Below are 15,381 nucleotides of genomic sequence, written 5' to 3' on the forward strand. Positions count from 1 at the left end.
GATGTGTTAATTTATTTTCCCTTAGAAAGTCAACTTTTAGTAATTAGACCCGGGTGCACAAACTTTTACACACTTCTGTATACAGAATGGTAAAGAAGTCTGGGATTTTTAAAATTTAAACCTGGAAATAAACAACCAAACGTTTTAGACTTCTGAAAAAATGTAAAACAAGGAAACATTACGACAAGTAAAACGAGGAAGAACTGTTCAATATTCTGCACCATTTGTAGATCACTATTCAGATGTAAGCAAGTTTGGGACATTGATCATGTTAAGGCCTTTGCACAAAAAGGTCAGATTTTTCACAATCAGATGAATATCAGCAGTATTTGTTCTACACATCAGAGGCTTTTGCACAAATTTTTGGAGTCTGTGCCAGCTCGATGCATGCTGTCATTAAAGCAAAAGACAGACCAAATAATAAGAAATTCATGTAAACATTTCAAAGGTTCTACTTTTCACTCAAATTGTTATGGTGATAATATCATTGGTAATAAAAAACACTGTATTGTACACATAGATGATGCCTGTAATATACCTTTTCAGTCTTTCTGGACGTCACAATCTTTTCTGCACTTTCTGAAGCGTCAGTAATTTTTTTATTTCAGCATCTGGTGAAATCAGGTGACCATCTACAAATGGGGTAGCTGAAGATTTCTGTGAAATATGGTTCTTTATTTTTGCTCCTCATATCCTCATACAAGCACTAATTCTTGTGTAACCCAGAATAAGAACATTGCTCTCCCTACATGGGTCACGTCTGTCTGCCTCGCGCCATGCTAATGCAGTGCAGATGTGCACTGAGGCACTTCTCATGCTCTTTGAAAAAAAGTCCCAGTATTTGATCAAATGTGGCAATAACACACACACACACACACATACCCCACACACCCACTCAGTGACGGATAGTCCTTTTTTTTAGTATTTTTAAGGACCATTTTATTTCAAAAGTACACAAACAGGACTAATTTCTCTCATTATAAGGCAAAGCTCATACAGAACAACCACTCACATTTGTAGACTTAGAAGTCCATTATCACAGTTGTATGGTTACCACTTGTAAAATTACAAATAAAACCTTCTCTTTTTTAATATGTTTATGTATAATATTCATCTTTAGATAATATTTCACTTATTGATTTATTTTATTGGTTTATTGGTTATTTTATTTACCTTTCTGGAACTCACGGTTCACAAACACAGCAGTAACACTCCAGTCATCATTATATTAATTTTTCATTGATATATTCTTTTTCTTTTCATGAATGTCCATGATAAATGTCTTCAAAATAAAAAAAAATATATATAAGAAGTGATTCCGACATCTCTGTGAGGCTGTGCCATTTCCGGAGTGATTATTATTTTTTTATTTATCGCTTATGTTAACTTACTTTGCTCAGTGTCAGAGGTCGGTTTATTTTTCATCGCTTTCGCATGCCGAGCCAAGTTGAACCAGGCCGAGCTAAGCTGGGTTTAGTGGGGGAACCAGTTCTCGTCACCTGGGCAATAGTGCAACTAAGAGAGCGAAGAACGTCACAGTTAGTGACGCAGTCAGACCTAACGCACGTCCACATTCCATAGAGTTCTCCTGTGGGTCAGAGAAAACAAAGATTAATTGTTAATTGAAAAAGTTAATTGAAGGGTTATTAAAAAACATCATTTATTACTTATTACTGTTAATTTCATTGTAATGCTGCTGTAAGAAATATGTTACATGTTAACACTCTATGCTAACAAAATGACAATGACGATTGACTGATTCATTTACTAATTGACATTTTACTGTGCATGAAAAAAATACCCATAGACTATTACTACAGTTCGAAAGTTTGTACAGTTCATCACTTGTCATATTACAGTTTTACTAAGAAAGCATTTTTCAGTACCAAGTTCATTTTGTCAAATCATGTCACACTCCTCTGCAGCACTACAGTTAATTTTGTGCTCAAAATGTCAATCACAGCACAACCAGTACCTCAGTGTTGGCACTGAGGTACTGCAGATACACCATTGTGTGTAAATCTATAAAACAGTAGTTACTGGCTCTGTTGTTTTATTTCATATTGTAATCAGTTTATTATTCCTTGGCTGATCAGGGTAAACAGTGCTGTAAAAAGTGGAACAGGGCAGAACCTGATTTGATGTGTTTTTGAGGTTTGAACTAATGTCAAATATTGATATAAAATACTGATTGTTCATCTAAACTTTGCTTTGCAATGTTTCATTAGAAGTGACTGAATTTAATTTTTTTGAACTCACAAAACAGAATGGTTTGTCTTTACTGCATAGGAACAAATTAAGTAATATAAACTAATAAATCCAGTACTTATATATAACATAATGTAGCAAAAAATGTAAATGTTAATGCTCACTCCACCTGGCCTGCACATTCTCATCCACATCACACCTAATGTCTTCTCTTTCTTATACATTTATGAATAAGTATTTACTTATTATCTACTGGACCTATATTGGACTGTCCATAGTGAACAAAATAACTCTAGAAGTGACCTATTTTTTAGAAGGTCATCGCCTGGGTTGGTCTTCAGCTCAAATGGGAACCAGTTGTGATTGGCCCATTTTAATCAGCAGCTATCATTAACCATAATCATTAATTGAGCTTTATTTGTTGTCCAATATAATTGAGTTAACAAATGATTTGCAGTACATTTTCATGTTAGATGAGTTCAGTGTAACAGTTCTGTAAAAGTATATGCAAGCATTTGCAAACCAAGCCATAGATACTTGGTTTTGCTTGCGTGAGCTGTGAATTTTGGAAACTGTGGTCACTGAATTAAGTCTGTACTCAAGCAAGGAAAAACTGTTCATGGTTTGGTTGGTTTGGTTTAAAGTGAGTGTTCTTGTGCTAACTATGTGAAGAGTTTTGAAAAAGACAACCCAGTACTAAAAATGCTTGTTAGCAATTGTAAAATCTGTCATCTTATATACAACATTTACCTGTATAAGGTAGATTCTAAACTACTATACCAAAAGGTAGATCTAGATGTTTTATTCAATGTTTCAAGTTGGGAAAAACAAGAAATGATAAATAACCCAGTGAAACATTTTTTTGTCTCGAGATTTAATCACCACAAGAAATACAAGGGATTCTGACTATTCATGTATCAATCATAATTTCATTCTTGATGTTATATAGCTTTCTTAGTCATTTTAAAAACATTCACTGCAAAATGGATTCTTGAAGTAATTACTATATTGGCCAGTAATATTGCTTGAATTAGGAAGAATGATTGAAACTGCCAAAATTGTCTGCCAATATAGTAAGATAATTTTACTTGAAAGAATTAGCTCAAAAAAGTAAAAGTGTCCAGAAATAAGTTCAATTACGTAATAAAAAGCTCACAACAATCTCAAAATGAGACATAGTAGATATATTGACTAATTACAAGTTAATTTTACTTGCCAAGATGCCATTTTTTGCAGTTTTCATATACAGTGTATATATACTGTATAGCTCTGTTTATCATTCTGGACACTAATTCTGGACACATTCTGGTCTAAACTTTCCTACTAATTATTTGAAAGCTGTGAAGTTGAACAGGACCAGCACATGAGAATCCTTTTTATACTTTCATATGCAACAAAATCTGATATTAATGATGGCGAACATTAGAACAGCAGTATAGTTGTCTGCTAAGCTGTTTGAGGTACCTCAGGATGGAAGGGGTGGCATGTGTCTGGACGCCTCCTGTGTTTCTGCAGCTTCAACCGCTCACATTTCAGAGATTCGTTATGTGCAGCAAGGTTAAGCAAAACGTCCACGCAGCTGGCACTGAAAGCAATCTAAAAATGTATTCCACCAATTTGCATTTTTGAAGGAAACCAGTTGCGTATATGCTAAGATGTGTGCAAACTCCACATTGTAATATGACAGCTTGTTTGCTAAGTTAGACAACAGTAAGTAATTTAATGCTACTCAGATCCTAAATCAGCTAGAACTGCACTTGCATATTTACCATTTCTTGGCTCTTCGAATGACACACTCAGACACATGTCAGCAGAGCTGACGAAGAGCAGCTTTAGAAAGCAATGCTGTCAGGCTTTGAGCATCAGAAACAGACCGGACCCAAATGAAGCCACCCATATGAGCTTTTTTGTCAACAGAACGTCTGGTGTTGATCACTGGTCCATTCCGGGCCATTGTGAAACGCAACATCTGTTTGGTGCTCCACTCAGAGAGAGAGAGAGAGAGAGAGAGAGAGCGCATTGTATTCAAAAAACCTCAGCGTCTTCAGTGATGGAAATCCATGAATTTCAGCACAAACATCTTGCATGCTTTTCATCTCCATGCATACAAAAAGGCCAAATAAACTCTCTCCAAAGAAATGAAGCCGCAAATTAAAATCCTACCTTTTTTTTCCTTACCCCTTCATATTGTTCTCTTTATGGGTCAGATGAAAAACATAAATTTTAACAAGCGTAATAGGATTGGCACCCCGGAAATTTATGAGACGGAAAAAAAGAGAAAAAGTAGTTATGTGTATTACATTAATACATGAAAGGACACCACACTGTAGTTCTGGAACCTATTTAGTTCTAAGTTTTTTTTTGTTTTGTTTTGCCGATCGTGAATAAGAGGTAAACCAAACAAACCAAGACAGAGAAAAACAGTCCTTGAAGCAGCTCATGCTGGAACAATAAGAGCTATAATGAAAACCTGCCCATCCCTGCTGACAGTTGGCAGGCTGGGAATTCAAAGAGCCTACATTACGATTTTATTACTATTGCCATTTGGTTGCAAATTTGAACTAGCTGGTGGTAAATTACCTGATAAACACCATGCATGGGGAGATGGTAGCGCAAAATTTTTCTTTGGACTTGGATTATGAGCGCAATATTACACAACAATAATCAAATTAAATCTTCAAAAGCCTTATGAAAATCAAAGAACAAAGACAAGCCTAATGAAAAACTTCCATCTCTACTGACTGTCTCTTCTAGTTGGCGGTAATGTGTGATCAACTCCAGAAGATCCTTGCCAAACTTATCTGCTCCAAAACAATAAAGCACTTAATGCACCATAAAGTTGCACTTTGGCATATGAAATCTGAAATGAAATTGTGAGTCTACTAAGAATCGTCACATACATAATGCATAATAATATCATGTAGGACGACTGCTTGATTAAAATTTATGTTTTCTTTGAATCAGTATAGTGATTAAAGCTGTGTTTAGAAGATTCTCCACAAGGTGGAGCTATTAGCACTCAAATCACTTTTGTGTGCATCACTGAAAGAGAGGAAACCCACACTAGCAGGATATCATGAATGCTTGTAGTTTTCAGGAACAATATTTGTTTTTGACAGTTTGCTGTCAAAAATTGTGTAGGTAAATGTTGATGTGAAGTAAAAAACCTTTTAACCAGGTCTAGACTGAACAGCCCAGCAGAAAGCTAAAGGCTAAGAGACTACTCCAATAATAATCACAGTTAGGCTTTACTAGATTATTCACTGTAAAACCGCAACCACAAAGTACAAGTTATGCTACTAGAATGTTAGATACAAGTCACAAATGCTTCAAGTTTAAGTACAGCTGGCCTAAGTAGTATTAAATGCAGTGTGAAGGTGAATGTACACAGTTGCTAACTTGCTAACACAACACTGGAATTCACATAGAAGTATTATGGTTAACATTAGGATTAGCCTTGTCTTTGCAGTGGTACAGTTCTCTCACACATTAAGAACATGATTTGCATCATTTCAGAATCTTTGAAAGGCTCTTCACAGTAAGCTGTCGTCCAGTTAAGCCATTTTTTTGGCCTTAAAAAAATCACACTCACTGGTTGCGTGATTTATTGCCAAAACAACTGGTTACTCGATTACTGATATACTCAACAGTGACAGCCCTAATAACATGCATAACATTCTGCCATCTACTATGCAGCGCTTCCTATCTCTCCTTGCTTTTCTAAAAGGATATACATGATTTCGATGGGGTCCATAGTGATGGGTCCAAAATCCCTGCATGTACACTTGTTGTCCACCACCACCATGAAGAGGTTACTGCTGGGAATCTGCTGAATGACGAACGACCTTGAGAAGGCAAGAGACAAAGAAGAAAAACACAAATAACATGTGATGTTTCTATATGCATGTATTTCATGAAGCTATTCTGATTCAGTTGTACTGTAAGACGTTTTAGGCACACGCCAAAAAAGATAACGTTCGTCTTCAGCCACCTCATATCTCAATTTTCCCCCGTCTCTCTCACACACACTTTCACGCACTCACACACGACATATTTCAAACAGGCCGAAAGGGTGTGATGTGTATGTGTATTAATGAGTTTGAACGTGCCAAGTGGACCAATAGGCCTCCATGATTTGCTCCGCTTCGCCAGATGTGCTGCCATTGTTTCATCCTCACTCACCACTTTTATCAAACCTCGCAGAGTGAAGCCAAAGGCTGGCCAATGAAGTGTTGCAAAATATAAAACATTCAAAAGGGGGGAAACAAATTGGAACCACACTCGAATTCCAACTTTTTTTCTTTTTTTTTTTAACAAGGATTTTTTTTATAGGTTGGGGAGATGGATTCTGAGCTGAAGTCCACATCTCTGATTTATGCACCTCTGTGAGACTTATGAGAAAGAAGGGTATAGAGGATGATCCCTCTCTCTTTCTTTATCTCTGTCTCCCTCTTTTTCCACAGTGCGTGTGATTTATGGCCCTGCCCGTGGAGTGGTTTATCGCACATTTGGTGGATTCTTGTCTGCTCGACTAGGACCTCAGCACAGACACACTCAATCTATCCCAGATACGCACTGTCTGGGGCAGAGTGGCTTGATATAATCAAAGAGCCAGTTGTCTAACCCAGACCATCTAAATCAAGCCCAGAGATGCACTTACGTTTAACACTTATTGACTTGATTTACCACAGGGCATGAACTCTTTTTCCTTAAACAAATACTAAAGGCAAACAAATACTTTCTTGTTGAGATACTGATGCAGGTCAAGTGCTCTATCAAACTGGATGTCTATCCTATTAGACACTAGTGTAAATTTTTGCCATAGAATGAAGATAGTGTAATCTCCAATTTGCAGTTGTTTTTTGTTGTTGTTGCTTCTGTTACAGAGAATGTGTAGTGATGAGAACTGCTGCTCAATAATGTCTCCTAAGCAAGCCCAAGAATTGAGTCCTACGGAGCTTTTGTGCAAAATTATAGTTTTTAAATGCTTAATAATTTTTATACTCACACTGAGCTGTCCAATGACTTTGTGTTAGTGACAGTTCGAAAAGATGCAGTGGCTGGCCTCACAGGTTCTTTGCACTCATGTTTTTGATACAATGGCCAAAACAGAAAGTGGCCAGACTCCCTTTAAAATATCTCTGGGTGTTAAAGTTAAGAATGTAGCAATATTAGAATTGTTGGCTAATGCTCATATAAGATATTTTGTCACATCAATGCAGGAATTTCATAACATCTACATTTAATTACACATTTGTAAAGCAGTATTTGTATATTTATGAAGTAAAAAAATAGTTTTTACAATTATGAGGTTACATTTTTAGAATAACTGTTTCTAAAGAGAGTTGTTCATGTCTGCAACCATACAGTTCTCCTTAACAGAAATATGATATATGATCCTTTTAACTAGGTCTCTGCCTCCATGTTATGTCGTCTTGTGATTATTGGCATAAGCTGTTTATAACTACTCAAGTAGTCTCTATGTACACTCAAAAAAATGAATCAAAGGGGTTCACAAGGACTGCAAAAATGTTCACATCAAATAAATAAATTGTGTTGTCTTTTAGTAACTGCTTTATGCAAAATGGACAAGACAGAATGAATTTCAATGGATGATAATGAGTAATTTGGATCCGAAGAGAATTCCATTCCAATTAAGCCAAATAAATTGTACAAATAAAATATTTCAATTTTGTTTCATCAACAATTTATTCAATCAACTTTAAGATGAGGTAACAAAGTTTGTGTAGACTGACTTTGTTCTATTTGTGGCATAAATGTGTTAAGTGTGCACAAAAATCTATTTTTTGGAGTGTAGGTAGTCTTCGAATAAAGTGGTACCAAACAAAATGTAGAATATGGGACCAGATCTGCCAGGATTAGCATTAACATTTGTTTGTCGAGGGCTACAAATGCAATAAAATGAACAAAGTATAGGCATTTTAGCACCTAAACATTCTGCTTTACCTGAGTACAATAAATATTTCATCAAATATCAGATTGAAATATTGTCCAAATCTAAACCGATACCGATTCTGATATCACGGTGTGTCCCCACTTATGAACCTTGAAACCACAGTGTTACTGGTTTTGCTGAAATTCACTAGTATTCACAAGTATTTCTAACTCGTAGCTCATTGAAACAAGCAAAGAAAATCTTAATTTTCAATCCACACCAAATTTGTGTGCGTAAGTAGAAGAGTAGATATTTTATTATGATTCAGTTTGGTGAAAAGTTATTGTTACAGAATATCATGCATATATTCTTGATTTACAAAAAAAAAAAAAACATTTCTCCCCTTCTTGACATTAAACACAAACAAAAGAAAGTCAAAAGAGCAGAGCTGAATGTAATCTGAATGTAAATGTCATTCATTGTGAAACTTTATGTAATAAAACATGTAATTACATAATTGCATTTGAATAGCATAGCAAAACAAAAGTAACCATTTGTAAAACAGTAAGTAGCCATTTGAAGTAAGAAATTACTTTTTCCGGAAAATGTGTCATAGCACTGTCACTTGTCAGCTAGCAGATCTGAAGAAATGAAGTTTCGCCCACAGCGTGGTGTGTATGTTCCTGTCCATGTTGGCCTGCCTATTCAAAACTGAAAAGCCACATTTGTCCATTTCCATCAAACCTGTGCGGTTATGAGTTTACATGCTCACTTGTGGTGCATAGTGACCTAAAATCTTCTAACAAACCTGACTTCCAGCCCACCCAAGAACCCCCGGTGGCCCCATCTTTGTCCAATTATCAGCAAGAAAATAGAGCAACGATTAAATAACCAAATATAACTGCTGCCTGGATTCTAGGAAATGTATTAAAACCAAGAAACAAGAGTATTTCTAGAACACATCACTTTCAGTCAACACTTATACCTCACCTAACCTAGACCAGACCACCAACCACAAGCCAATGTCGGCCAACAATAATCTGACCTTGCTTTAACCCAAAATAACCTTGGGCAAATTCTATTCAACCCATTCTACGTTCAAAAAAGCCTTAAAAGGCCCTACAAAGTCGTCTGCAAAACTGGTATGACTTGAAATACCCAGCAAAACAGTCATTGAGACCAGCCTAGGATGGATTTTGGTTCATTTGGATAGGGAACAGTCCAAGCCCGGCTCAACCTTGCAAAAAGCTTGATTGAATGGAGACCTACAAAAAGTCAGTCCAACTTAATCACACGATATAAAACAGAGACTAGGAGTGCTGGCCAGAGGAGCGTGTTTTGGCGGGAAGGGATAAACACACTTCCCACTCGAGCAGTGGCTGGCCTTGTGCTCCAAATTAAACACACACACATATGCATATACACAGACAAACACACACACACAAAACTGTCCATGCCGTCAGAGTCGTTAATGGTTGGTGAATGAGCCAGACTTAAGCCAAAGATGAAACACAAAGCAGATACAGGTGAGAAGGAGCAGAGGCAGGCACATTTACAACTCTTTTCATGATGTACTAATCAATTGGCATTTACCACTTCATTAATAACTACAACTCTCTTCCATCTGATTCTCCATTGTTATCATAAAATCTGCAACCATGTTTTAATTTATCTGCAATCTAAAAACAGCAAAAGCTAGATCTTGAAATATTTATCTGGACCTGACTGGACCCGGCTGTATTCTGCGAATATGTGTCTGAACCGGGTCCGGTTCACATTTCATGTTCGTGTTCTCACAGCCCGCCTCACACTTTTAACAGATTTTACTCTGCAGTTCTGCTTGCTTTATTTTTCCTTACTTTATTCTTCCTCACTACTTTCACTACCTTAGAATGGTTTTCATTCTGGCACGCTGAAGTCACACTCTCAGCACTGAGGTACACAGGACCCATGCTCGTGAGGGAAAAATGTGAAATAAACAGCGAATCGACAGGAAAGTCAGGAAAGTACAGTTTACTGCTGCCAAAAGAACATTTAATTTATAATGTATTGTAACGTTTTCTGTAAAAAAAGCGTTTTAGGAAAAATGTTTGAAAGCATGTTTGATGAATAGGTTTGAATAAAGTGGAATTTAAATCTAATATTGGACAGCTGATTATTTATTTAAATAACATATTAGTTTAGATTTATTTATTTTTCCCATGATCAAATGACAGCAATTATTGTTACTACATGGTATCTAGCCTGTTTTAGTCATCACTTTGGATGATCATGGGTAGGCTTGGGTCAGTTTGGGATAGATGGTTGAACGATTTTGGGAAAATACCCAATTGCAATTTTTGTGATCAATATTGTGACTGCGATTTATTATGATTATGTGCTTATTTTCAAAAAATAAGGTCATGCGTACTTTGCTTTAACATGACGATGACATGTTCAGAACCAGAATCTACAAACTCTCTGCCATGGAAACACAATGGCAGCTTGTGCTGACTTTTTCTATTCTTTGGAAAAATATTCAGGATAGAAGAGAACGATTTGTACAAGCTTGTAAAAGTGAACACGTATAGCCATTTTCTGTTTATTATTAATGATTTTCATTGCAACAACCGAAGGTGCAACGTTTTTAATACAGTGTTTTCTGGCCATCCGACACAACAGCAGCATCAGTTTAGACATTTCGACAGCTGCCATGTCTCACTGAACTGGATCCATGGATTTTGGCTTCAGGTTTGGAGTTACAACCAGAGTAATGATTAGAGCTGTAAGTAAAATCACAATACATTGCATTTAGTATTTTTAGCTTTGAAAAAAGGTCAGGTCATGGGTTTGGTCTTCTTTGTACTATCTATGTGGCTTCTGTTCATTTCCCCAGCACTTAGGGGGTCCCCCAACACTTAGTTCATTTCTCTCTGCTTAGGAGGAGGCATTAATATTTAGTATCCACTAAGATCAATGTAAAAATTATTTGTGTGGTGTGTTTTGATTTATTAATGGGTAAACCTGAATTTAGTGAACACTTATGTTATAACTAGACTATGTTCGGACGTATGTACCCCTGGGGTGCCTGGCCCCAGGTCATTTTTTTTCTGCCTGTTCTGGCTTGAGCATTGAGTGTAGTACACCAGACTGCCAGTTAGTTGTCTTGTCATGTACACAAAACATTAATGTTTGGTTGCTTTTGATTGGTCTAACTTATCTACAGGCAGTTTACAAGCTCCATATGCTTAGGTAAATGTCCCAACTTAAAAATTTAGACAGTGCTGTTGAAAATGTAGACAATAATTAAAATTGCAATTTAAAAACTGCACTCCTTCTAATTCAGATTTCAGGCAGACTCTGGACAGAATTTAGTTGTACTCTGGTCAGTTTTGGACTCTTGATGATGTGGTTGGGTTCAGACTCAAAACACAGTGTTGTGTGTTGAGTCGGGTCAAGCTCAGACAGTAAATTCTCAGACTTTATTTGTTTTCGGGACAAAATTTTAGGCCCATATGAAGCTCTTGCAATAGCAAAACAGAACACCATGAGTATGTTTAGTCTCTATCAAAATGAGCAGCATAACACAGACATGATAAACTATCTCAGGACAAACCTTCTCGAAGGAAGCCGTGCCCTTTTTAAAAAACATAACCCAATACTAAACACACACAGCACGTATCTCCAATTTCAAACACCATATATAAACTGTATATGCAGCAGAGCGCTTCCGTCTAAGCCAGGACATCAGGCACTTAGCTTTACCTTAAAGCTCAGATATAAACGTAATACTACTTTATCAAAGGTTCATGCAGAGTGTTTAAGCTAAATTTCAAACATCGTAAATACGTTCAGAACTGCATTTGACCCAGGCGTTCTCCTCTCCAAGGCATGACCTCAGCTTTAACTTAAAACTGCGATATAAACTTTATACTACTTTATTCTGCATTAAGGCATAGTCTTAAAGCTAAAGTGGTCCATTATGGTCTCATTTTAAACATAGGCTGGCCAAGGCCCTAAAACATGATCAATACTTAGCATGGAGACTGTAAATCCATATTTTTGGGCTAGATCAGAGGTTTAAGGTCTGAGTTAAAAGTCTCTCTGCACATTCCTCTGAAAGGCTGAGTGCACTTAAATCGGGTTTATAAATGCTGGTGGTGGAGGGCTGATGTATATCATTGTGATAGGGGCACAGCGGCTGTAACAGAAAGTTTATACTGCTTGTAAAAGGGCTTTGATGATAAACCACCCACATCCCCCTTCTGACTGCACTCTTAGGAGAATAAGGACAACCAAGCGCACAGGTGTGTGACCATCATGTGCCTCAGTGTGTTTCAAAGTGGGCTTCTGAATGCATACACACACACACACAGGTTTATTTTATACTTTGTCGGGACATGGGGTCACAGATATGTCCCATATGTACTGAATCGCTGTTATAAGAAGACCTTGTATCTCCAAAATTGAAAACTTTCAGGAGAAGAAAAAAAGATTGGTAACTTCAATGTATGTAACAAGATTTTATTTCATATATTTTGGACCATTTCTGTTCGTCTATTCATTATGACATGTTCAGATAATGTAAAGGGCAGCTAGTTTTCAAATGGTGTTCAAAAAAAAATCTTAGCTATAATGTTTTGGTGAGACAGTGGCAAAAGCATACAGTAAGGTTGTATGTCAACCTTTTGAGCAGGCAGCACTGTTGACCTTTGAAATTCAATTTCAGCACAAATCTAAGCAGCTTTTTGGCATTCTATACTTTGTGAGACTATGTTTACAAATATTTGGATTCATTCTACAGTCTCAATTACCAGAGAGACTACAACTACAATATTACAATTTAGTCCTTGGGCAGTGGATATGTTTCATATTTTGATGTTTGATATGTCACACCATTTAGGGTGAATAATTCACAAATAACTGACTAATAATTGACTACAAGTTCCATAAGCACTAAGACTTGACAAAATATGTAAATTGAGATGTGCACATAAAGGTCCTTCAAACCATTGCTGTACCTTTGAGGAAACATTTACATAGTTTGTACCTTAAGAAACTAAAAATGCACCTGCACAGTACCTTTTTTGACAATGTAGGAGAAATAAATCCTATGAGAATACAAAAAAGTCACACATGTGCAAAAGACCTTTATTTTTTTAGTTTATTTACTTTTAATAAGCTAATGTTTCAAAGACAAAAATACAATAAAAAGGCTGGGGACAAGACAGGCTGTTTGGAGTCAATATAACTCAATATGGTACAATATGATTTATTCCCTAGCCAGAGGTACTGAGACATATCATTGAGGGTACCACCCCAGTGACAGTTTAGTACTTTTTTTTTAATTGTAGCATATGCAACAATATCGCCACACTGTACTGCATATATATAAGCCTAGTTCTTAAACCTAACCCTAATGATAACCTCAATAACGAAAAAGAAATGTCCTTCAAATTTTAAACAATGAACATAAACAATAAAAATGTTAAACAATAAACATGTAGCTTTTGTACAAAAGCACTTTATAAAGTCAGGGCTGTTTTATTGCCCCTGCTTTTCTCTTCTTTCCCTACAAAGTCAGCACATTTTTTCCTAAAAAGGCACAAAAACAAACACAGACACACACACTTACTTATATACAGTCTGAAAGGTTAAGACTATAAAATGGGAACGCTTTGCTAGACAAACACACTTAACCCTTCACCCACTCAAAAGAGTCACCGGAAAGCATGAGAAGGAAGAAGCCATAACTAACAGTGTATTTAGAGACTAATTTATGTATTTATATTCACCTCTGACTGTAGTTCAACCCACTACATGTTTGGCAGAGTTAAAGACCCAGGCTCTAACCCTCTTTGAGAGCCGCACACATGAATGCACACACCAGCACGGAAACACACCGACACACACACATACACACACACACACACACACACAGGCAGATGGCTTTAAAAGGGTTCTGGGACTGAGCTGTGATGTCTGACCACACATTAAGAATGAGATTAGACAGAAGACTTTAAGGACATACACATACACTCATATACACATGAAGGCGGGTAGAGCAGAGCTGGCCGGCCACACAGTGCGAGTGTGTGTGGAGAATTACAGTTCCACAAAATCAATGTTACAGTCTGTAAAGGACACACACAGAGCAGCACACTCACACGGCCTCAAAAATTCACCCCCTCGCATTCATTCACATACACACACCACTAAATGTCACAGACTCTATCCCAGTCATAAACTACTGCAGAGGTAGAGCTGTGACACGCACACATACACACAGCATTCATTCACCATTCTTAATCTACAGGCCTTATCAAACATATTATTACTGTCCTATCAAAGCCTGAATTTTTGCAGTTTTTTTCTTTCGGCATCATTTAAAAGAGTAACTGCCCTTTTAATCACATGTGGACCAATATAATTGGAGTAAAATCTCATTCCATCAGTGGAAATTAAAGTTAAGGACATGTTTTCCTTTTTTTCTGTTATCATTTTGAAGATATTGTTATGACACACTGGATTGAGTGTAGAAAACTGCTAATTTATTCAACAGCCTTACTAAAGTAAACATTTTGAGTGTGTTCAACAATTTCTTTTTTATGTTTGTGAAACTGGGAACATCATTTAGATTAGAAGCCCAATCTGCAGTTTTAAAGCAGTGCTACATTTGATTTTTTTTTGTTAAAATTGACAAAAGTAGTATTACTGCATAAGGAGGAAATAAGCATGCTAAAATATGGTTTGCATGTGTTGCTATGAGTCACACCCTGTACGGCCTGAAAAAATCATTTAAAAGTTAGACGTGTCGGTTCAGATTTCAGTTTTTCGGCCCACGTCATATGTCTTTACACATTAACATCCATGCACAAACTCAAAACGGAGGTCTAAATGTAAAATCAACATTATACTGATGAATGACAATAGTAGATAATTCACGTTTATTCTCGGAAAACACATCCTTCACAAAGTATAAAGAGAGTTTTCTTTGAATGCTCTTACAACACACTCGGAAATGTCAGATTCATCCACTCGTTGGGGTCACAACCCACTTTACAAAATGTTCTTCCACATGTGCAATTGCATATTTTTACCAGAGAGCTCTCTGAATACCCAAATCTTATATAGTGCTGTTTCAAGTAAAACAAGCTTTAAAAAAGAGATTTACAACAAAGCTTTTTGACATTTAAATAGCATATGTTTGAACACATGTCTGACGTTAAGTGAGTAAAGTCAGCAAGAAGGGAGCTTCCCAGTATTCTTTTTGTTGGTGTTCATTGTGGGCTGTAATA

General features: G+C 36.6%; 1 protein-coding gene across 1 annotated transcript in view; it reads right to left on the bottom strand.

Moving 5' to 3' along the window:
• Positions 1–746: 746 nt before the first annotated feature.
• Positions 747–15,381, bottom strand: part of cacna2d3a (calcium channel, voltage-dependent, alpha 2/delta subunit 3a) — a 289,290-nt gene continuing 274,655 nt past the window's right edge. The window contains exons 36-38 of the mRNA XM_036578675.1: positions 5,941–6,053; positions 3,673–3,755; positions 747–1,588 (exon numbers count right to left, since the gene is read on the bottom strand). Of these exons, the coding sequence (XP_036434568.1) occupies positions 1,496–1,588; positions 3,673–3,755; positions 5,941–6,053 (289 nt within the window). The 3' untranslated portion in view covers positions 747–1,495. The remainder of the gene's footprint in view (positions 1,589–3,672; positions 3,756–5,940; positions 6,054–15,381) is intronic.

The sequence above is a fragment of the Colossoma macropomum genome, unplaced genomic scaffold (assembly GCF_904425465.1).
Source record: "Colossoma macropomum unplaced genomic scaffold, Colossoma_macropomum, whole genome shotgun sequence".
NCBI classification, from domain to species: domain Eukaryota; kingdom Metazoa; phylum Chordata; class Actinopteri; order Characiformes; family Serrasalmidae; genus Colossoma; species Colossoma macropomum.